Genomic DNA, 24,197 nt, shown 5'->3' with positions numbered 1-24,197 from the left:
ACTCCAAACCCTTTACTGGAGTCAAGGCCAATTTCTGGGTATTGAGTTGTAGACCCAGTTGCACAAAAATGTCCTTTGGGTGGCTCATAGGGAATCTTTGAAGGAACGAGCCTTGAGAAGGCAGTCATCCAGAGACGGGTAGATTACGATATCCAGTGTTCACAGATGCGTTGCTACAACGGAGAACCTTGGAGAATACTTTGGTGCCAGTGAGAGACTGAATGGAAGCACTCTGTACTGGTAGTGGTCCTGCCCAAAGGTAAATTGAAGGACTCTTCTGTGGGACGGTAGGATTGAGATGTAGAAATAGGCATACTGTACGTCAAGGGAAGAGAACCAATCTCCCTGCTCTAGAGATGGAATAATTGCTGCTAGTGTGATCATCTTGAATCTTTGTGCCTTCACATATCTATTTAGTGCTCTTTGATCTAATGTGGGTCTCCAACCTCCTTTTCTCTTGGGGATCAGGAAATATTTGGAATAAGAGCCTTTGCCTTGGAGGTGAACAGGGTCTGGGGTTTTATGGCCCCTAGGTACAGATCACCTGCTATTTCCTGGCATAACAGTCTCTTGTGATAAAGTAACCCTTAGAAATGGTCTCCAAGACTCATTTGTCAGAAGTGATGTTTTCCCAATGCTGGAGGAAGAAAGCTAGGCAATAGCCAAAGGGATGTGGAAGGGTCTGTGTGTTGCAGCTGTTATAAGGAGTGCTTGCTCAGGGTCTTGAGCAAGGCTTCAAAATTGGTGCTTTGAGGTTGAGGGCTGAGATGTTGAAGATTGGGAGGCTGCCTGTTTCCACTTCTGCATTCTAGGTCTTTAATTGTGGTTTTTAGTCTTGGGGAGAGGTGGGGGTGGAGAGACTCTGCGAGATGGTTGTAAACTAATGAGTACATTCCTAGAGCGTGCAGAGTAGCTCTGGAATCCTTTAAAGGGTGATGCTGTACATCAGTCTCATCAGTGAAGAGTCTGGAGCCCTCAAAAGGGAAGTCCTCAGTCATCATCAGTACTTCCTTAGGCAGCCCTGAGAGGTGTAACCATGAAGCCCACCTCATTACCACTGCCATCAAAACTGAGCAGGCTGTTGTCTGTAGCTCTGTTCTCACTACCAGCTGGCCCTCATGGATGACTGCTTGAAACTGTTCTAGTTGTGTTTCTGGCAAGTGGTCAATAAAGGCACTGAGTTTTCCATAATTTATGTGTTCATACTTCACCATTAAGACTTAATAGCTTGAAATCCTGAATTGCAGAGTTGCTGAGGAGTATGCTTTCCTTCCAAATAAGTCCAGCCTTTTCCAGGCTCTATCATAAGGGTTTGATTTAGCGTAGTGGTGCTTTCCTTGCAAATTAACAACATCCATGACAATAAAGTTAAACTGAGGATGCATAAAAAGAGTGCGCCTCCTTGGGGGGGGGTGGGGGAGGACACAGTACTTCTCGGTCGTTTTACATGTCAGTGCAATGGAGGCTCTTGTCTGCCAGATGATCCTGACAGGATCTAAAAGCTGCTCATTGACTGGAAGGACAATTCTTGAAGAGGAGGTGGTGTGTAATATGTCCAGGAATTTGTGGTGGGTATCTTTCACTTCAAGGGAGATTTTCAGTGCATCAGCAACCCTCTTAGTGAGATCCTGAAAAAGCTTAAACTCATTGGCCTGTGATGGCGGATGGGACATCACCACCTCATCAAGTGAGGAGGAGATGGAGATATTTGCTGGGGGTATAGTCTCCTCTTCTAGTCTGGCCTCCTGCTCCTTAAAGGTTTCCTCCTGACGTTCTGGGGCTCTGGATACAGAGACTGTAGGAGATCTCCTAGTAGACTTTCTGTAGGAGACACTGGATGCCCAAGTAGTATGGTGCCTGTAGGCTGCCCACGGATCTCAGTATGGGCACTGGGGAGGAGGAAAGGATATGGGTGGCAGCACCCACAGGTGGCCATATCAGGAGGGTTGGGGATCAGTGCGTGGGTGTCATTGGGAAGGTCCCGATTATTGTAATTATGAGGCATGGTGAGATGCCAGAGAGAGGTTGTTGTTTTGGTCACCCTGGCTGGAATACGGTGGGGCTGATAGGGAAGCTGGAGGCGAATGCACCAGTGCCTCTGGTGATTCTGGTAACCAGGACATGCTTGATACCAGTACCAAGTAGTGAGAACTCTGGCATCTCCATGATCATGAAGGTATCGTTGGGATCAGTACCATCAGGAGTTATCGGTGCTGATTCATCAGTACCGATGATCTTTTATGGGAATCGTGGTCCAAACAAAGATTGCTTTGAGGCGGTCGGTGCCCAAGGATTTCTTTGGTGGTACCAATTTTGCAAAGACGGTACGGTCTTTGCTCTTATCTTTGGCAGGCAGTGCCACCACTTCAGAGCCTGTGCCCTTCAGCCCAAGGGTCCCTGTATCTTCTGGGTACCATGTTTCAGAGCCACCAGTGCCAAAGTGACCAATCATGCCAGGCTCTCTGGCTGGTCAGGAGATCAGTTTGAAGACTTGCAGCCCTCTTTTTTTTTTTTTTTTTTTTTTGAAGCTTTGCGAGGGGAGTCAGAAGATTTTCTCCTCGGCTCTCCCTCCCTAGGATTTGAAGGATCTGGGATGATCTTCGCCGCGGAGGGGATTCAGGACTGGGGGTCCAAGGCTGGTTTAAGAATATGCTCCATGAGGAGGAATTTCAACTTTAACTCAATTTTTTCAGGATCTTCAACTGCTGACAGAAGATGTACTTCTGCAGGATGGGAGGCAGAAGTGTCCGTCTGTAACAGGAGAGGCATCATTTACAACTGGGGTAGCGAAGCATGCCCCTTCCACAGGGTGATCCCCAAAAAGGGGGGGAGGGTTGGAGAATAGGGAGAAAGAAAAAAAAAATTAAAAATGGAAGCTCGGCATGCTACAAAAATAAACAAACTCTATAAAACTAAAAACACTATCAACTATAATGAAACATGGAGATCAGAAAAACGGACTGCTACTTTTTCTGTCTCAGGCCAAGGGCAGTTGAGAAGGAACTGAGGGAGGTTCACCCACACAGGGCTAGAAAGCTTCGAGGCAGAGAACAAGGGAGGGAGAGCGCATGTGCAAGCTAAATGGACACTGCTACCTAAAAATCTCTGATGAGAGGCGCAGGGGCACAGATATACCTATAGTGGAGCACCCATAGGGACACTACTCAAAGAAGAAGAATCTCTTGGTCCTGACCAATTGAAAGAGACAAGAGTTTGACAATTCTTGTATAGCTGACAGTTGCAGGGAAATATACCTGAAGTTTCCCAAGTATCTGGCAAAAATGGAAGGCTGGGAACAATTTAATTCATACTTGAGGAATTTTTAACAGCTTTCAGGAGAAGCTTGCTTAACAGTTTCATTCCATCAAAGTGTGCATAAACAAGTTTGCCTTTGTAAGACTAAGCTGGAAAAGGGAAAAGACTGAAAAACTCCTAAAGAAGAAAACCCACAGAGAAAATCTCTGCCTCAGAGCACAAAGACAAAATTTTGCAGGAATACCATCACCACCACATTTCACTAAGCATGCTTCTAGAAGGCATGGACAGGCAAGCTGCACTGGGAAAAGAGGAACCACTTACCTATCTTTGAGACTTGGAAAGAGTGAAAAAAACACCAGTTTCAAAACTGAAGATCCCCATTGTAGGAGGGAATTCAACATTTCCATCTATTGGCGAATGGAAGAGAAACTGAAAATAATCCCCTTGCCTGCTTGATCTGGACCTTGTTCTCTGAGAAGCAAGAGTGTGAATCATCTCATACAAAACATTTGTGTTGCACATTGCAAGGAAGACAAGTCCTAGGGCAGTCGAAAAAGTTAATATTCTCCTTCAGAACAGTACCTAGTTTTTGTCCCTAATCAACCAAGAATCCTGGAATAGGATGACCATGAACTTGAATTTGTAATTCCTCATATCAAGTTCACAGAAAAAGGACTCTTCCAAACAGCATTCATACCTCCTAGATAACTAACTTTAGGCACTCACACTGCATCACAGTGCTTTAATGGCAAAACAAAAACTTTTAACCAAAGCTTAAGATTCCCTCAGATCAAAGCCTGGATCTCACCAATTTATGGTTGTGAAAGCCAGTCTCGAGAAGCCCTAGAAACACAGCACATGTACACTCTGGCACCCAGAACAACCATGAAGAATTAGCAATCCATACTTGAAGGCCACATGCAATCTTTCAATCCAGAACATCTCTAGTATTTTACATATAAATTAGAACAGTGGATTTGATATAGGAAACACAAAAAGGATTGATCATGGGAGTCAACAGCTTCCCGTATACATAGCCAGCATGTGTTGTCTTAAAGCAGTTTTGGAGTGATCTAGCATTCATCCAGCACCTATAAAAAATTACCGAACCAGAATTAGACAGAATTTCCCCATCACTGCAGCCTAAAAAACAAAAACAAAACCAACCACACACAGGCTGGCATCTTCACCTTGAGAACATCAGCTACAAACCTCACCAAAAATATTTCAGTTTCCCCTGCATTACTGGACTGAAACTGGGGCTTTGCATTGGAGCCGTTTTCATCATGGTCCCCACTGCTTATTTGTTTGAGAGGCAGGAGGAATTCACTTTCAAGATAGCTGCAGTCTTTTAGAGCAGCAGTTCTCTAGCAATTCTACACAGCGGTTGATAGTGACCTTTGGAGAGGTTGTAGACAATTATTTCCTCTAATTTTCACTAAACTGTTTGAGATTAAGTTTAAAAATCAATCAATGAATGCAATTTTACATTCTCTCCCTCTCACTGAATTCCTCTCCTAATTCCTACTAAACCTTCATTCTCTCATTCCCACACTTTCCATATTCATGCCATAGCCCACAATAATATTTTCCTCTCCTTTTACTTTCCTCCCCCATTCTTCCATTTCATAAGAACATAAGAACAGCAATAGCGAGTCAGACCAAAGGTCCATCTAGCCCAGTATCCTATCTTCCGACAGCGGCCAATGCTAGGTGCCCCAGAGATAACAAACAGGTAATCATCAAGTGATCCATTCCCTGTCGCCCATTCCCAGCTTCTGGCAAACAGAGGCTAGGGATATCATCCCTGCCCATCCTGACTAATAGCCAGTGATGGACCTATCCTCCAAGAACTTATCTAGTTCTTTTTTGAACCCTGCTATAGTCTTGGCCTTCACAACAGCCTCTGGCAAAGAGTTCCACAGGTTAACTGTGCATTGTGTGAAGAAATACTTGCTTTTGTTTTAAACCTGCTGCCTATTAATTCCATTTGGTGACCCCTAGTTCTTGTGTTATGAGAAGGAGTAAATCACACTTGATCTCACACACCCTCTTTCTCACTTTCACTGTGTGAGAAAAGTTACATGTACAGGGAAACCAGGGGAGAGAGTCCATGTGATGAGAAGAATGAGACATAGTAAGAGGTAAAGCGAAGAGGAGGAAGGGGAGAAGATATAATAAAAGTGATTTATGGAATGAATGAGGAAGGAAGAAAAATGTGGAAGTGAATGAAGTAGACTGAATGAGGAAAACGGATATAGTAAAAGAGGGATAGGGAGAAAATGAAGTCACAGGTTTTAAAGTTAAGCTCAGGTAGTCATTGAAGAGGAACAGATAAGGGGGAGAGAAATAGACAGAGTTGCTTTCCCTCCCTGCCCCAAGATGCAAGCAGCAGCAAGGTGCCACCAGGATTGGGAGAGGAGGTGAAGACTCTGGAGTCCTTTCTTCTCAGCCAGGAGTAGCAGTGGCACAGGAAAAGCATCCCCTCTCCTTCTCAGGAAAAGACAGCAGCGAAAAGTCTGCTTTGGCAGATGCAACAACAGCTGCTGGGAGCAGACAGGGAGCTACAACACTACCACTTCACACTGGGAAGCAGATGCCTCTTAAAATAGGAATCTTTCATGTGCAGCAGGCACTACTGAGTGCCTTGTGGTTACCAGTAGTGTGGCTGCTCATGAAAGTTAAGTAGAAGCAGGGTTAGAGATTAAGAGGCTCCTTAGGTTGTAAACTCCTTGGAATATGGACAAGCCTTCTGAAACGTTTGCACATAGTAGGCACTACCATAATCGAGAAACCGCACTGCATTGTTCTTGTTTCCAGTTACTTCTCTAGCTAGCCAAGCTCTTCAATGAAAGACTAGTGAGGCGGAGTAGACTCCCTCCAGACTTGAGAGCGAGGGACCACTACCCTCCCTTTGGTGGGCAGAGCCAGACGTGCCCCACCCCCACTCGCCAGACAGGCAGGACAGGAAGTATAAAGGGAGGGACCTGCAGCTCAGTTGAGCAGGAGCCTCGGAAGGAGCCACAGACGAGCCCATGCAGTGCAGCACTCTACCTCCAGAGGAGGCAGACCCTGGAGAGGAGTTGCCGGGACTGCCATCCACAACAGACCCTAAGAAAACAGAGGACGCTTGGACTACATAACCCCGTCTCCAGACTAGTTGGAAGTCACCCAGGGAAACCAGACTTTAGTCCACTTTTGTAGCTGGAGCAGGGGTCAGCATGTTGCAGCCTGAATCCCTGCTGACCCAGTGGCGGAACAGTCCGCCACTGTTTTGGCCCTGGGCTGGGATCTGGTGTAGTTGGATGGCCTGGGGTCCTCCTACCCCCCCTTACTACCAACCCCAACCCTGGGGTGGCAGCCTTTGCACCCATAGGCCAGAAGGCCTGTGCTTGGCTTGTGGCTTGCCCCCATCAGGAGACAGTGAGCTTTAGACTGTGTGTGGGCTGCCTACCTTAGCCAGGAGGCTTAGGCGAACGCCTGTCCCCTGCTCTGCCCCGCCCAAAGAGCCAGAGCTTTAGACTGTTAGTTACTGCTAGACCCAGCTAGGAGGCTGTGGGCTAAAGACTGCTCATTATTCTGCCCCACCCAAGGGAACTAGAGCACCAAACTTTTACTTGTTGTTTGCCTCTGCTAAGCAGCTACAGAGCTATAGAATTCTTACTGCTCAGCCCTGCCAGCAGGACCCAAGCCCGAGTGCTGTTACCTGACACAGCAAGGCGGAGTGGTCTCCCTCCCAACTTGAGAGCAAGGGACCACTTCAAACAATCCACAAACCTAGCTGAAAATGAGGACTACCACAGCTACCTCCTACCAGCTGTCACTGCTGTAGTCACAGAAAACGTAGACATCAGCCAGCCAGCAAGGAAAGAAGGAAGCATGGACAGGGAAAGGAGCTGTCTACCCTCATGTTTTTCTTAATTTCCCCACCACTGTACTAACATCAAAAGCACCTCCATCAGTGGTAGCTATAGTAGATGCCCTAGTACACTCGCATATTGGTGAACTTCTGTGGCCATTTATTCATGAGTAAGGTAAAGTTTTGTCACAAGTCCTGGCGGCTGACCACCAGCCCACTGCTCAAGCCCCACCAGCCATCACTCTGGCAAGGGTTGAAGCTAAAGAAGTCACGGAGGTCCATTAAAGTGAGGGAATCCGTGACTGCCGTGACAAAATTATATCCTTATTAATAATGGATGAATTATACCAAGGAAAACTAATTCTGTAAACAAATGCTGAATGACAATTTTTATATTTAAAGAAAACAGGTAACTAAGTCTGTTATGCTGAAAGACCAATACAAAATATGAGCAGACCCAACCAGCAAGTATCAATGGCAAAACTCTGATGAGATGTTTAGCCTTACTCTTTATCCTGGGCTGCTGACCTTGGACACTAGTCTTGCGCTTCATATTTCATATCAGCCTCTGGTAGTAGATGCCTGTCAAGGTTCCTTCCCCACTCTGAACTCTAGGGTACAGATGTGGGGACCTGCATGAAAGACCCCCTAAGCTTATTCTTACCAGCTTAGGTTAAACGTTGCCACCACCAAAGTGTTACACAAAGAACAGGGGAAATGACCACTTGGAAACGTCTCCCCCACAAAAAAAAATCCCCCTAAGCACTACACCCCCTTTCCTGGGGAAGGCTTGATAAAAATCCTCACCAATTTGCATAGGTGAACACAGACCCAAACCCTTGGATCTTAAGAACAATGAAAAAGCAATCAGGTTCTTAAGAGAATTTTAATTAAAGAAAAAGTAAAAGAATCACCTCTGTAAAATCAGGATAGTAAATACCTTACATGGTAATCAGATTCAAAACAGAGAATCCCTCTAGGCAAAACCTTAAGTTACAAAAAGACACAAAAACAGGAATATACATTCCATTCAGCACAACTTATTTTATCAGCCATTTAAACAAGACAGAATTTAACGCATATCTAACGAGATTGCTTACTAACTCTTTACAGGAGTTCTGACCTGCATTCCTGCTCTGGTCCCGGCAAAAGCATCACACAGACAGAGAGAACCTTTGTTTCTCCCCACCCCTCCTCCAGCTTTGAAAGTATCTTGTCTCCTCACTGGTCATTTTGGTCACATGCCAGCGAGGTTATCTTAGCTTCTTAACCCTTTACAGGTGAAAGGGTTTTTCCTCTGGCCAGGAGGGATTTAAACGAGTTTACCCTTCCCTTTATATTTATGACATGCCCCCCAAATCACAGATAGGGTGGAATGCTGACTGTGATTTCTTCCTGGAGCTCTAGGAGAAAACAGAGTTAATAAGACACATGCACCTCTAAATATACTACCAAGACTAACAATATTTTCCACATCTCAAGGACGATTTTAACCAGCTGATTCTGGGAAAGTTTCATGGGAGAGTGCATCAGCCACTTTGTTAGAAGCTCCTGAGATGTGCTGGATGTCGAAATCAAAATCTTGGAGAGCTAACCTCCACTGAATAAGTTTTTTGTTATTTCCCATGGCGGTATGAAGCCACTGTAGCGCAGCATGGTCGGTTTGCAGGTGGAAACGCCGGCCCCAAACGTATAGGTGTAGCTTTTCCAGAGCATAGACAATGGCGTAACATTCTTTTTCACTGACTGACTAGTTGCTTTCCCTCTCAGACAGCTTCTTGCTGAGAAACACTACAGGTTGGAATTCCTGATCCGGTCCTTCTTGCATTAAAACTGCTCCCACACCACGTTCGGACGCATCTGTGGTTACTAGGAATAGTTTGTCAAAGTCTGGGGTCCTTAGCACAGGGTCAGACATAAGTGTTGCTTTAAGCTGGTTTAAAGCCTTCTGACACTCTTCGGTCCACTGAACGGCATTTGGCTGTTTCTTTCTGGTTAGGTCTGTCAGTGGGGCAGCGATTTGGCTGTAGTGCAGTACAAATCGCCTGTAATATCCGGCCAAGCCTAAGGAGGATTGGACCTGTTTCTTTGACTTTGGGACAGCCCATTTTTGGAGAGCATCCACTTTGGCCTGTAGGGGGCTGATAGTTCCTTGACCCACCTGGTGTCCAAGGTAAGTCACTCTGTTTAGGCCTATTTGACACTTCTTAGCCTTAACAGTTAGTCCTGTCTCCCTTATGCGCTTGAAGACTTTTTGTAGATGTTCCAGGTGTTCTGCCAGGAATCCGAAAATATGGCCACATCGTCAAAGCAGGCAACTGCATATTCTCCTAATCCCGCTAGGAGACCATCTACAAGTCTTTGGAAGGTAGCGGGTGCATTCCGCAGCCCAAAAGGGAGTACATTAAATTCATACAGCCCGACTTGTGGTAAAGGCTGATCTTTCCTTGGCGGATTCATCTAGCAGTACCTGCCAGTACCCCTTGGTTAAGTCCAAGGTAGAGATGAACTGGACCTGTCCCAGTTTCTCTAATAGTTCATCTGTGCGTGGCACTGGATAGTTGTCTGGGCGAGTTACAGCATTTAGCTTACGGTAGTCCACGCAGAAACGTATCTCCCCATCTGGTTTGGGAACTAGAACCACTGGAGATGCCCATGCACTGCCAGAGGGGCAGATTACCTCCCATCTGTAGCATATCCTGGATCTCCCGATCTATAGCAGTTTTAGCTTGAGGAAACACCCGGTAAGGTGGGACTTTAATCGGGTGAGCATTACCTGTGTCAACGGAGTGGTATACCTGTTCACTCAGTCCTGGGGTGGCTAAGAATGTCAGCGCGTAGCTAGTGCACAGCTTGATCTGCTGTCGCTGCATACGCCCAAGGGTCATGGAGAGGTTCACCTCTTCCACACCACCAGCACTTTTCCCTTCGTAGTAGACACCTTCAGGCCACTCAGCCTCATCTCCTCCCCGAGTTGTAAACTGACAAACCTTTAATTCTCTGGATCGATTAGAAGAACTGAGAGGCGGTGGGTTGCTCGGTGCCACCATCCAAGCTCTCTGGAGGCTTTCATCTGCTTCCTGTTGGGTCGGGAACTGTTCCCTTGATGCTGGAGACATCAGTTCCTCATTGGATTGTGGACCTAGGCTTGGTCCCTCTGGAAGCGATGTAGGGGATGGGGCTGTTTCCGTTGACTGTGAACCGCTCTCCGCTGGGGTTCAGGCTCCAGCTGAGCCTCTTGTGTAGGGTTATTGGCTGCTGCCAGTTCAGGTTCGGTGGGGCCCTCTGGTGTTGGGGTTGCAAGTACTGGATTCAGTGCTGGCAATGGTTCAGGTGCTGGTTGTTCCACCAGTTCCGGTTCTGGGGCTGGCTCTGTCTGGGTCTCTGGGATTGGATCCACTACTGCTGTTGCAGACGTTGGCATGGGGTCTGGTTCCATAACCTCTGACCGAGTCCTGGTAGAAGTTTCCAGAACAGAGCTAGGCGTGACAGCTTCCTTAGTCTGGCTGCAGGTGACCATTCCCACCCTCTCGGCTAGCTTCACGTGATTGGCCAAGTCTTCCCCCAGCAGCATGGGGATGGGATAATCATCAAAGACTGCAAAAGTCCACGTTCCTGACCAGCCCTTGTACTGGACAGGCAACTTGGCTGTAGGCAAATTGAAAGAGTTAGACTTGAAGGGTTGAATTGTCACTTGGATCTCTGAGTTGATTAAACTGGGGTCCACTAAGGAAGCCTGGATAGCCAACACTTGTGCTCCGGTGTCCCTCCACGCTGTGACCTTCTTCCCGCCCACACTCACAGTTTCCCTCCGCTCTGAGGGTATCTGGGCCTGAGGACCTCTGGTGTGATTCTGGTGCAATGAACTGTAATCTGTTGGGGTTCTTGGGGCAGTTGGCTTTTACATGCCTCGGCTCGTTGCATTTAAAACATCGTCCAGCTGACGGGTCACTGGGGCAAGGTGGGTTGCTGGAGAATGGTGTGGCAGGACGATAAGGTGTCTGGAGTATTCCTTGGTGTGTAGTTGGGGCCTTGGGCTGCCCCCAGCAGTAGGGTGTGGTCTGAGGGTGTCCCTTCTGGTATCTGCTCCAACTGCAACCAGGGTTGTTCCTCTCTCCTCCCTCCACCTGTTTTGTTCTGGCTTGCCCCACCTCTCTGGTGGTCTGGGACTGCTCGTATCGATCAGCATAAGAAGCAAGACTTTCTCCTGAGTCCATTTCCTTATCCCATAAACTCTGTTTTATTTCCTCCTTCGACATTCAGGAATTGCTCCTGAGCTATCAAATCACACATTCCATCAAAACTAGTGACACCTCTTCCTTTGACCCATTTATCTAACAGATCCTTCATCTTGTTTAGATAAGACACATTAGTTAGTCCAGGCCCTCTCTTAAGGGTTCGAAATTTTACTCTATGTTTCAGAAGTAATTTGAAATTGCTTTAAAACCAAATCCTTGAACTTATTATAGTCAGAAGCCTCATCAACAGGCATCTTATTGAATATGTCCAGAGCTCTTCCAGTCAATTTTGCGACCAATGTAGTCATCTTGTGAGCTTCAGGAATTTTATGGAGAGTGCACAGTCTCTCAAAGGTGAGAAAATATTCAGCAATATCACTGGATTCATCATACTGTGGACATAGTCGCTCCCATTTGTGGATTGTTGGGGAAGGATTGTTAGGGTTATTCAGTAGATTCCACTCAGCCCTTACCTTCTCCAACTCCAGTTCATGCTTCCTCTCTTTTTCCTTCTCCTCCATTTCTTTTTCCTTTGCCTCCGCAGCTCTCCAGTGGACAGCTTCTTGGTTTTTTCCTGCCTCCACAGCTCTCCTGTGGGCAGCCTCTTTGGCTGTTTCTGCCTCGGGCTCTATCATGTTTGCCTCTCTGTTTTTAACTAACTTTACACCCGAGAGTTAGAAATAAAAACAAAAACAAAAAACTTGGCTTGTCAAAAAAAATAGGTTGTGCTGTAAACTGATACCTATGTTCTCTGATAGGTTTTTTTTTAAAGGATTTTTCTGTAGGCTGACGATGACTAACACCTTTGTCTCCAGGCAAATAGACAGAAAAACCCTATAGTTGCTTTTAGCTAAAAAAACTTCAGGTCTGTGAAGACTTGTGAATTTCCCCGCAGGAGGTTAACTACCCTGCCTTTAGATAGAGAAACTCCAGCTCACAAAAGACAAATCCCTTTTGTTATGCTTGTTGCTTTGTCCCCTTTTACAAAACCCTTCAAAATCTTTTAAAATCCTTCTGTGCTTCTGGTTCAAAAAAAAAAATCTCAAAATGATTTCAAATTAATCCCACTGCTCTGCCACCATGTCAAGGTTCCTTCCCCACTCTGAACTCTAGGGTACAGATGTGGGGACCTGCATGAAAGACCCCCTAAGCTTATTCTTACCAGCTTAGGTTAAACGCTGCCACCACCAAAGTGTTACACAAAGAACAGGGGAAGTGCCCACTTGGAAACGTCTCCCCCACAAAAAAAATATCCCCCTAAGCTCTACACCCCCTTTCCTGGGGAAGGCTTGATAAAAATCCTCACCTATTCGCATAAGTGAACACAGACCCAAACCCTTGGATCTTAAGAACAATGAAAAAGCAATCAGGTTCTTAAGAGAATTTTAATTAAAGAAAAAGTAAAAGAATCACCTCTGTAAAATCAGGATGGTAAATACCTTACAGGGTAATCAGATTTAAAACAAAGAATCCCTCTAGGCAAAACCTTAAGTTACAAAAAGACACAAAAACAGGAATATACATTCCATTCAGCACAACTTATTTTATCAGCCATTTAAACAAAACAGAATCTAACGCATATCTAACGAGATTGCTTACTAACTCTTTACAGGAGTTCTGACCTGCATTCCTGCTCTGGTGCCAGCAAAAGCATCACACAGACAGAGAGAACCTTTGTTTCTCCCCCCCCCGCTTTGAAAGTATCTTGCCTCCTCATTGGTCATTTTGGTCAGGTGCCAGCGAGGTTATCTTAGCCTCTTAACCCTTTTCAGGTGAAAGGGTTTTTCCTCTGGCCAGGAGGGATTTAAAGGAGTTTACCCTTCCCTTTATATTTATGACAATGCCTAATAAATGATAACACTACCTCACCAGTGCCTGCTAGAAGAGGTTCTGTCCTACCGAGCCTAAGAGCTTACTGGCTGCAGTAAAAGCAAGGGTCTCCAGAGTTCCAACGCTCCCACATGAACGCCTGCCTACCTCTGATACTGCTTGGGAAAGCAGACTATTAGCCAGATTTTTCTCCTCCCCTACCCGGCGGGGGGGGGGGCGGGGGGAGGAGGAGTTACACACCCATCTAAGAGTGAATTTTAATTCTTTAATTGGATCAACATACAATCATAAAGGCACCCTTCATCTGCAAGCACTTCACACATCAATCCACCCACTAATGAAGTATCCACATTTTGGGATAGAAAACAGCAGCTATTTAAGAGGACATAGCAATATTATGGCCAAAATATCACCCCTAAAAGTGTGGTTTAAGATGCCAATGAGAAGAATATTTCTATTATGTCCCTTAACTGCACCAACTTCAGAAGTTCCATATCTGCTATAATAATTCATCTTTCTCCTTCTTCCAGCTTTGGACACCACAGTTCATAAGACTCAAGTCATTTTAAGATTACGTTACCTGCAGGATTCTAATAAAGGTGCTTTGGCATAGTTTCAGTTGGGATGCATTTAAGTTGTGAGGGAAAAAAATATGTTCTTTCTACAAAATTAAGAGTATCTTTACTTCATTCAGTTACAACTGGAATTCTACCTTTTAAAAGTTTTGTTTGTTGGTAAGGTAGGGACCAAGCCAAGTTACCATCCTCTAACAAACCAAATCTAGATTTTTACAAAGTGATCTGAACAAGTCTGCCCCATGTTTTTAAACAGCCTAACTTCTGAGCTTTGTATACTCCCAAAATTATGTATTGAATCAGATGATTTGAGGACTACTCAACCACAACTATTTAAAAATATTTCCAACAGATGTAAAGCTTTACACACAAATGAAGCGTTCTAATCGGTGTCCATGATGTACCAGGACTGACTAGTCTTTCATCTCCTTTTCATACTAGGAGAAAACAAATTTCTTTGAACAGAAATTAAAAATATTTTACTTCGAATGGCTGACATGACTTGGCCTTCAGATTTGGGGCACGCAGGACAGCAGAGTGCAACCACCACCAAAGAAATACACAAATTATCATATTTGCCTATGAAACACGTTCCCACTCTGAATAAGAACATGAGTAGAGCAGGCAACATGATAGTAACCAGAAGGTACGAACAGCAAGCTGCTGAACAGCCAAAGAGGCAGAATAAAAGGAGTATTTTGTTGACGATTAACTGGCTCAGGGCTGATGGAGTTGTGATAGTGTAGGTATTATTTGACTTGTAAATTTATAAAATACCAATTGGAAACTTGTCCAATTCAAGGCTGGTATATCTAGGCTCCTAAAGACAAATAAGACTCAAATAACCACCTTACTCCTAAGCCCAACTTTATTCAGGAGGTGAGACCAAACCTTTGGTCATGAAGATAAAGTCCAGGTAGCTATCAAAAAGGATAATCCTCTGTAAATTTAGAGCAATTCTGTTCCAAGCATACAATCCTATCTCCAAATAAGCATCCCAACAAGCTTGGTAATAACACGCAATTAAGTTCAGCTCAGGAAAATTTTTAAAACAAATTTGTCTGTCATGAAGGGTGTGCCAGGCTTTCTTCCACAGGATTGCAAAGCCGGCACCCTGCATATTCAATATCACGGACCCTTGGTAAAAACGTTTCCTCTTCATACTGAAACCAGGGTATTTATTTAGAAATAAGTTTGATGCAGACATGAAGATACTACCTTGCAAAACAAGTATATGGACTTTTACAAAGTGGGGCATTTGCTGAACTGAAGAATTCTGGATTTATGCACCTAACTTAAGTTGCAGGACTAATGTAGTACAAATGAATAAAATTTTACCTATTTCCTGTATTTTTAAAAATCCTTCATACATCAACACAATCCATCAAAATTAAAATTTTAACTTGAAAATGTCCTTAAAATGCTTACATTTGAAACAGTCTCAGTAGGTATAAACAGAACAGATGGCCTTCAAATTCCTGTTGCAAGAATAGGTGAACTTCGACTCCCACCTTACACCTAAATCGAACACAGCTAGCAGCAGGCACATTCAGGCAATGCACACCCTGTGCTAGCTCCCTTCCCACTTCCCAAGTTCTGCTGGCTCCTCTTAGGCACACCCCTGATCCACTACATCACTAGTTAAACATCACAGAGGAAATGTTTCACTAACTCCATAGAGCAATAATAGGCCTTCAAAGCATAAATACAACTATTTCTGCTACCCAAACTGAAGAGCCATTACACATTAGTAAATCCAGGCTCCCAGGTTAGAAAAACTACCACTGTAATTTACCAAAATATTTTTAAACGGCCAATAAAAAGTTATATTTAACAATTATGTTTAATTTCCTTTTCCATCTATTTTTTGAAGATTTGGAGGTAGGAATGATGAGGGCAGATGGGTGGAGATACACAATGGTCAGAGATATTACTGTTATTAGCTTCTGCTAACTCCACTGTAAGTAGTGAAACATCGGCTCCCTGCCAACAACTAAACCAAATGAAGACATTCTGGAATTTCAGCCTCCATTTCAGACTGTTCCTTCTCATCATGCAGTTCAGCTACTTTATGAGCAACGTATATTACAATCAAAGAAGACATTAAAACATAGGCTCAAACAAATTTCATGTATCTTTATAGCTAAGGTTTCTCTCTCCATGTTAAACCCTATAGAAAATATATTTGTATCAACTCAGCTAGCAAATTAAAAGCACTCACATACTGCACTGATGTATTTGATTTGAAATCCCAAAATGCAAGCAACTAGATCAAATCTGAAATGCTTTCCCTCCTTATTCGGATCCACAAAGCACACTTCAGGGCTTAGGTCGAAACAGGTTGGGGACAGTGTAAGTTAACTATATCAATTCAAAGACTGACCTTGCAATCTTAGGAAAGGTTTTCTCCAAATTAAACAGATGTTTTGAAATTTGATCAACTTTTATTGATACTTAAATCTAGTAATTAAAATCCATCTTGAACTGCAATGTATTAATCTTGAAATTAGTCAGTGTCAATTTTTAACTTGAAATAAGATTCCACATTGGACTACAGAGAACAATGCATCAAAATTCCTTTCTGTATAGTTGTTTTGATATGCTTCTAACTACACACAGAGAAATTTCAGTTACATTGAACAATTATGTTTAATTTCCTTTTTACAGCACCATTTGAACTATATATTGCAACCCACACCCTTTTGTAATGGTCATGTTTACCAAACAGTCCAAGTGATCTTAGTCTACAAGATTAATATTAAAAATCAACAGTCAAAGGACAGCTCACTGTTGATATGCTTCCACCTACTGGGTATCTACCGTATTTACTACTACATGAAGCTCACAGGGTGAAGTTTATTTCTTAGGATATTCATAAGACAATTATTTCAGACCATTTTATTAAAACTAGTTAAGATCTAGTCCACATTACAGACTAATATTCTAAGTTTGGGGTTTCATTTTTTTAATTATTTTTATTTTATTAAAGTTTAAGGGTGCTTTTTATGGAATAAGGTGGCTGGAGAAAAGCATCCCAACCCAATAAGCTTCCAAAATTTTCATTTTGATTACAGCATCTGAATAAATCTCTCTTTAAAGTGTTTTTTAGAATAACTTTCCCTCTTTGACCAAGCCATGATATAATTCACTCTGGATGGAAATTGCATAATAGTTGACTGATTGTTCTGACTTCTGATTTTAGAGTTGAACCCAAAGCTTGGAAAAATATTCCAGGTCAGAATATTTCTGAGGAGAAGGGAAATGCCTATTTGTAGTTTCAACTCTGTCACGCCATATCATTTCCATTGTCAAAACGGCCCAGTACAACTCCTTTTTACTCTTTTCCTCATCTCAGTACTAAAAACTCATTTCCTCCCCATTTACCAAAAATGTTTTCTATTCTTTTTTTCCTGCTTTCCAGTTTATTCCCTCACCTTGGAATGAGTCGTCCAAATTTTATATCAAACTGGACAGGTCTAACACTTACCCAGTAAGAATTCCAATATGGGTCCATAGAAATTTAAGTCAATGTTTAATAAAAAAGGTCTCAAACCCACTTGTTCCACCAAGGAACGTATTTATGGACGGGAATAAAATCTACATTCTCAGATCAAAATACATCAGAGAATCTTTAGTTTAATTTAGAGTGGTAGTGATGACAATGTAAAAAATTAACACTTTTTTAAAAAGTAACAGACACCTTCATCCAGCAATATTGGTACATGGCTCTAATGAATGTACCTTCTTATAAGTTCTGTAATTCTCACCTTTATATAACTCCTTTGAATGCCTCTAATGCCAAAAATTCTTTTGCACCAAATTATCTAGAAGAAAGTGTTCCCTTATAATAGGGGTTTTGAAGACAGTCAACAATGAGTTTTCTACCCTAGTTCTTATAAATGTCAAAGTTACCACATGGAATAAGTAAAGTAACCAAGCTTTTCTTACCTTGTTCATTGCTCCAGGTTGTGGCCCTCTCAGTCCTGTCTGTCCTCCCATCTGGGGAGAACCTTGCTGCAGTGTCTCAGCCAACAAGTTACCAGCATTACCTATTCCTGGATTTGGATATGGCATGTTGGGTCGCCCTCTTCCTGCTCCAATTGAACCGTTCATGACTTGCCCTTGCATCATCCCCTGTCCATTGCCTGCAGCCAGCATCGAAGGATTCATGCCAGCATTCATCCCTGTGTTCATTCCCATACCAGGCTGATTAACTGGACTATTTACTGCGGGCATCATTCCTGCAGTTGACTGGGCTGAAGGACCTTGATTTGGTCCACTTGTACCCATCCCCATATTTGGAGACGTCAACCCTGCCTGTGCCATGGGGCTTTTAACCATGCTGTTTAAGATTCCCATTCCAGGACTGTTCTGTTGGGTTTGACTTGCCATGCCTTGGCCTGGTCCCCCAACCCCCATATTGAGGTTTGGGGAACTACCAGCCCGCAGCAGTTCAGACAGCTGCTTATGTTTAGATGCAGCATCTTGTGCCATGCCAAGACTGGTTTGCAGCTGATTAATGTCACCACCGTTGGTAAGTCCCAAATCTGTGGAGCTGATTAGTTCATCTGGCAAATCGTGTTCCAGATCAAAGAGGGATCCAAAATCTAGAAGAAAAAAACAAAAGAAGTTTTTAAAAATTCAGATCAACTAATGAGATCTGAAGATAAACCAGAACAAAATAACCAAGGGTCTATGTCAGATGAACAACACACCTTCACATTGACTACTGGAGCAATATTAGAGCATCCACTAGTATTTGAAGTTGCCAGCTCGCCTTCCTGCAGACCACCTCTAAAACTTCAAAAACTTTTAATGAGATGACACCTTTGTTTCTTTATGATGCATGAAAAATGCCTCACTCCCAACCCCACATAAGCCAATTTTGCTGGAGGACCTATTGGATGTCTCAGAGCATGTTTGTGAGCTCTCGTTCTGTAAGTGCAGGAGTTTTAGATTTTTAACAATGACGTCCTTTTCCAAAGTGTTGGTCACTGAAGTTAAACAGGTTTTAATAGTCAAAAAATAAAGTTTTGAATCATTAAAAATCCCTTCCCCTCAATTTCTCAGCTTTCACTTAACTAAGGCTTTGTCTATATTACACACCTTGTAGCAACACAGCAGTGCCACTACAAGGCGCACAGTGTAGCTGTTTGTTGGCAGAAAAGAGCTCTCCCACCGACAAAAAACTTCCACCCCCAACAAGTGGCGGTAGCTTTGTCGGCAGGAGAGAGCTCCTGCTGACAAAGCGCTGTTCATACCAGCACTTTTCGTCGGAAAACTTTTGTCTTACGGGGGTGGGAGGTAACATCTCTGAAAGAAAAGTTTTGTTGTTCAGTTGCCAATGTAGACAATGCCTAAGTCAGGCATTTTTTGAATAGGCACAACCTGCATTTCTAGTGTAAAAGCAAACAGAAGACTTCCTTTATAAATCATGGAGTAGCTAAAAGGAGATGTCCTTTTTCCCTTCTTTTGCTGGTCACCTTAAAATATTATCCTAATTTTGAGAACCAAAACAAAGTTACAAAATTCAATGGATCTTCACTGGGTAACGCCCACTATGAGCCTATTTGGCTGCAAAGAGTAGAATTATAAGCAATGTAAACCATTCCTTCCCTATACAGGAAGAATATGTAAGAGTGAAAGACAGCAGGATCGGGAATCAAACCCATCTCTCATGTGGCTATGCAGTGTCACCACTAAGGTAATAAACTGGCATTTTAGTTTCAGACAGTTTGCATGCTCGGAGATGCTTGGAATGTCATTGCCAAGATACATTACAACAGCCCCAAGTTTTCTTATCTAGGAAGATCACAAATACTTGAGATATGCCATAGGTACTATGCATCTCTTAATCTGTACTGAGTCATAGTGACCGGCATATTATTTTTACAGTGTTAAATATAAACCAAGAAGTGTTTACACAAAAGATCATCTATTATATTATGAATTCATAGTATTTTAATGACTAAGGAGCATGCTGCCTAATGTTTATAGTTGGACACTATATTATAGTGGACACTATAAAATAGTTAGCGATCAAGTTTAATTTTAACCCTTCTTAAAAGAAATTTCATTTCATGAATGCTCTATTATAGCAGATATTTTACTTTACTTTCAAAGAGAAATTATTCAAGACTGTTAGACAGCTGATAGTGTTGCCAATACACTATTTTCACACTATTGCAATGCTGATTAAGGGGAGGTGCCAACTCTACTGAAAGCCAAAGAATATGACCACAGCAGTCCTTGCTAAAATATTAAAATTGAAGAATTAGTAGCAGAAATAAGAAGCAGGTTAAGTCTGAAAGGCTGAATTCCATTAGATACTTTCTCAATAGAGATCACGATGATACAGTAACCAAGTTGAAAGACCTCAGTATTTGCAGTCTTGGAAGTAAGCATTAATTCAGAAATGAAAAGTAAACCATCAAAAGAAACCTTCTGGAAGTTTTGCTGCTGGGGATTAGCAAGAGAAGAGTTACTTGGGTGGACTAAGATGAAGCAATTTCAGTTCTATTTAAAATTTTAATGCCCCTATCACTGCAGTATCCAAGCACCACAGATAAAACTATAGGCCTTTTGGGCAAGAATTTTGCTTCTACTTTACAGCACTCCCTTATTACTTCATTAATTGCTGCAGTCATTTGCCTCAGTGAAGTGTAAACAGACCATCCTTTAGCCTCCATTATTTGGGGGAAGTTTGTGCAAAGGATAGGCCTTGCATTATACTTCAACAGTGGATCTTTCAATAGCGCCTTCCTTTTGACAGTCTTGTAATTTAGTTACTATTCTACAGATGAAGTTAAGAGGAGAAAAAGGGGCCCTTAATTCTGCTAAGCATACCGTTCCCAGAAGGCAGACCTAAACTTCATACAATTTCACATCAGAAGGAACAGAAAGGACTTCACTTGCTTATTGAGAATAAATATCAGTGAGTGAAAGGAAACAGGAAGGATTACAATGAAGAAACCTCTTAAAAATAGCAAGAGGGAAAGAGAATTGGGAAAGCAATAAAAGGGACATGTGGTGCCCTGAAAAGACTAAAAAGAATGTCAAACGTTGAGAGACTATCAGCCAGAAAACACTCAAGTTACCTAGCGTCAGCCTAAGAGGATCAGTAAGGAAGGGTCAGAAACAAGGGAAATGTGATTCACAAGCTAAGGTCCACGGTCCAGCAAAGATCTGGAGAGCCATTCCTGGTGGTTAGCGGAATAAAACTGAGAATTAAAGCAGAGAAATTATGCAAGAGAACATGGTCCATGAATGGTGCATCTTATTAAGCGAGTCACAGAACAAAAGCCAGAAAGTCACTGAATCAGGAAATTCCTGAACATGAAGAACTCAACTCCCTCTTCAAAATATGATGGGACATCCTGTCCATGGAAAGGCCTGTGTAAGGTATTTAAGGTACGGACCAATCCTGTAAATCAGCATGAAATTCTTGTTTTCAGGATTCTAAAGCCATATTTGCTTTTCCTCATGCAGGGAAAAGATCACTCAGCATTTCTCTGAAGATCTAACAATCCCATGGGATTCTCCCTCCTAGATCTCCATTTATAAGTACATGACGGCAGAATTCTAAGCCTTAAAGCTTTCTGGTCTCTAAGAACAACTCTAGCATCCACAAATGTAAGCCAACCCCTACCCCTCATTGGTAGTCATGCCAAATGAACCTTTCAAGCAGGGAGAATGCACCAACAAAATAATCAAACAAAAAAAATTTCCTCAAAAGGTAAGAAATTATCACGTACATGCAGAAACAACAAGAACAAAATCATACTACATTGTGGGAAGGTGGCTGGGAGATCATCCTTTTGGCATTAAACATTAAGAGATACAAAATTATAAATATTTTTTCTCTTATCAAACAGGGAGGATAAAAATTAATTATTTTTTTAAAAAAATCAAAAGATTTTAAAATTAAGATTTTTTTAATTTAAATAGGTTTTTCCTCAAAAATTTTTATAAAAAAATTTTTATAAAAAAAATCCAATCTTAATTAAAACTATAGCTCAAAGATATCTCACCATGGAACAGGGATTATAAATTCTATAGTATGAGGCAATATATTCATGTAATGTTTAAGAAAAGTTTTGTAAATGAGTTCCAATAGTTCATGGATTGGAGACCCAATCTTATGGGGTTCCAGGGGCTTCTGTATAGAAAGATTAACCTGAATTATCTACCCGATGGGACTCAGTGCTCAGTCTAGAAGATATCACCATAGAGGCTTAGTTTTGCAGTTCTCAAACTGTGGATTTGTGTCTTCAGAGATAACATGCTTGTTAACAGTAATGTTTTTAAAATATAGAGGTGAGAAATAACAGACCTCAACCTTATTGTCCCTCTGCAAATTTGTGTACACAGAGTCAATCCCTTACCTCTCTCTAAAAGTGCAAAGTTTCAAAAAGTTTAATGAATAGAAGATTGTTGGGGGTGAAACAGATCTGGACAAGGAGAAGAAGTCTGGAGATAAATATGAGAAGCAGGGGGACAGGCAGCAGAAACAAAAGCGAAGCTGCTTGAGCAGCATATTCCAGAAGTCTTGAGGTCTTTCTGAGTGTAGCCTTCATTGACTACCATACCCTTCTCTCACTAGAAGGGAAAACCTATAATGGCAGCAGGCTGTCAAAGAGATCCAGTTTGGGAATATTTTAATGAAGTTCCTCTACCTGTGGGTAAGACAGGCATGCATGCAAAATGCGAACAGTGCAACAAAGAAATGCAAGGCCTGGTTACCCGAATGAAACAACATCATGAGAAGTGCTCCTTCTCAGGAGGAAGCTGCGTTGAAGATGATGAAAGGAACATGTCTGAACATGCAGGATCTTCAGGTTGGTAAACTTTTTTATTTCATACTTCTTTCTTAAGGACTGCCTGTCTTCCTTCTGGACTATTCTTGAATTTTCATGTTTGAGCCAAAAATATAGTTGTTACTCCATGACACTATCATTTTAGATGCAGTTGTGATAAAAAAATAAATAGCTGAAATAGGCAGAGGTTCCTTTTACAATTTCACCTTTAAAGTAGTACTGAGTGTCAGTGAACGCAATGAGTAATACTAAATGAGCAGTATGGTAATATCAATCAAATAACTGCATTGGACTTATTTTGTTTAGGCCAATCCATCCTCAACATTCAGGATTCTGAATACTATCCACCTTCAAGATCATCATTTTCTATAGTTTCAGAGTTATCTGCCAATGATAGTGTTTCAGTCACATCACGTATGTCACATAGCCACAGTATATCACCTGCAGCAAAAAGAAAAAAAAAACATCTCCATCATCCAGAAACAACTATCATTAAGTTTGTGATAAGAACCAGCAAATTACAAAAAGAGGTAATTGATGAAAAAACTGACCAGTTTGTTTATGCAACAAACTCTCCTTTCTGTGGGATTGAGAACCCACATTTCATTAACATGATTCAGTCATTAAGACCAGGACACAGTCCACCCAAAGGAACAGATGTCACAGGCTAATTGCTGGATAAAGCATATGAAAGAGAAATTGAGCAGTGTACAAAAGGTCTAGAGGGTAAAATTGTTAACCTGAGTCTTGATGGGTGGAGCAAAGTTCACAACGATCCTGTTGTATGTGCTTGTGTGACAATAGAAGGGAATGTCTTCCTTACAGAAACAATTGATACATCAGGAAATGCACACACAGCAGAATACTTACAAGAAGTAGCAGTAAAAGCTATAACAAACTGTGAAAAAAAATTCAAATGTCTAGTACGCAGCTTGGTCACAGACAATGCTGCAAATGTATCCAAGATGAGAAGAAATCATCTAGAAGAGAGAGTCCCAAGCTAATAGCATACGGTTGCAGTGCTCATTTGATGCACCTCCTAGCCAAAAAGACTTCAAACAAAGGCCAATGTTGTTGAAATCGTAAAATACCTCCATAACAACCACTTTTCAGCAGCTCCTCTGAAAAAAGTGGAGGGAACCAAGCTAATTCTCCCATAAGATGTGCGATGGAACTCAGTAGTGGACTGTTTTGAGCACTATATCAAGAACTGGCCTAATCTGAGGAGAGTTTGTGAACAAAATGGTGAAAAAAAATAGATGGCACTGTCACAGCCAAAGTCCTCAACATTGGGCTTAAGAGAAATGTTGAACACATGCTGAAGACCCTGAAGCCTACTTCTGTAGCCTTGAACAAAATGCAGAGAAATAGCTGTTTTATTGCTGACGCTGTTGAAATTTGAAAGGAACTGAGTGAGATCTTAAAAAAAGAGAAATATGCAATGACAGAGTTAAATTACAAGTATTAAAAGAACCAAATGGGACAAGCACCATCTCCAGCTCATTTTCTTGCAAATGTGCTCAATACTCGGTACCAGGGTCAAACCTTAACTGCTGAAGAAGAGGAGTTGGCCATAACATGGACATTAAGCAATCACCCCTCCATAATGCCAACTATAACA

The 24,197-nt window shown here is 42.3% G+C and overlaps 1 protein-coding gene across 3 annotated transcripts in view; it reads right to left on the bottom strand.

Annotated features, from left to right (window-relative positions):
* Positions 1–24,197, bottom strand: part of EP300 (EP300 lysine acetyltransferase) — a 132,863-nt gene that overhangs the window by 91,907 nt on the left and 16,759 nt on the right. For all 3 annotated transcript variants that reach the window (XM_077830522.1, XM_077830530.1, XM_077830540.1), the window contains exon 2: positions 17,709–18,367. In XM_077830522.1, coding sequence (XP_077686648.1) covers positions 17,709–18,367 — 659 coding nt within the window. The remainder of the gene's footprint in view (positions 1–17,708; positions 18,368–24,197) is intronic.

Source organism: Eretmochelys imbricata, chromosome 1, assembly GCF_965152235.1.
Source record: "Eretmochelys imbricata isolate rEreImb1 chromosome 1, rEreImb1.hap1, whole genome shotgun sequence".
Lineage (NCBI taxonomy): Eukaryota > Metazoa > Chordata > Testudines > Cheloniidae > Eretmochelys > Eretmochelys imbricata.
The sequence above is the reverse complement of the archived record's forward strand: the minus strand, read 5'-3'. Positions and strand labels throughout refer to the sequence as shown.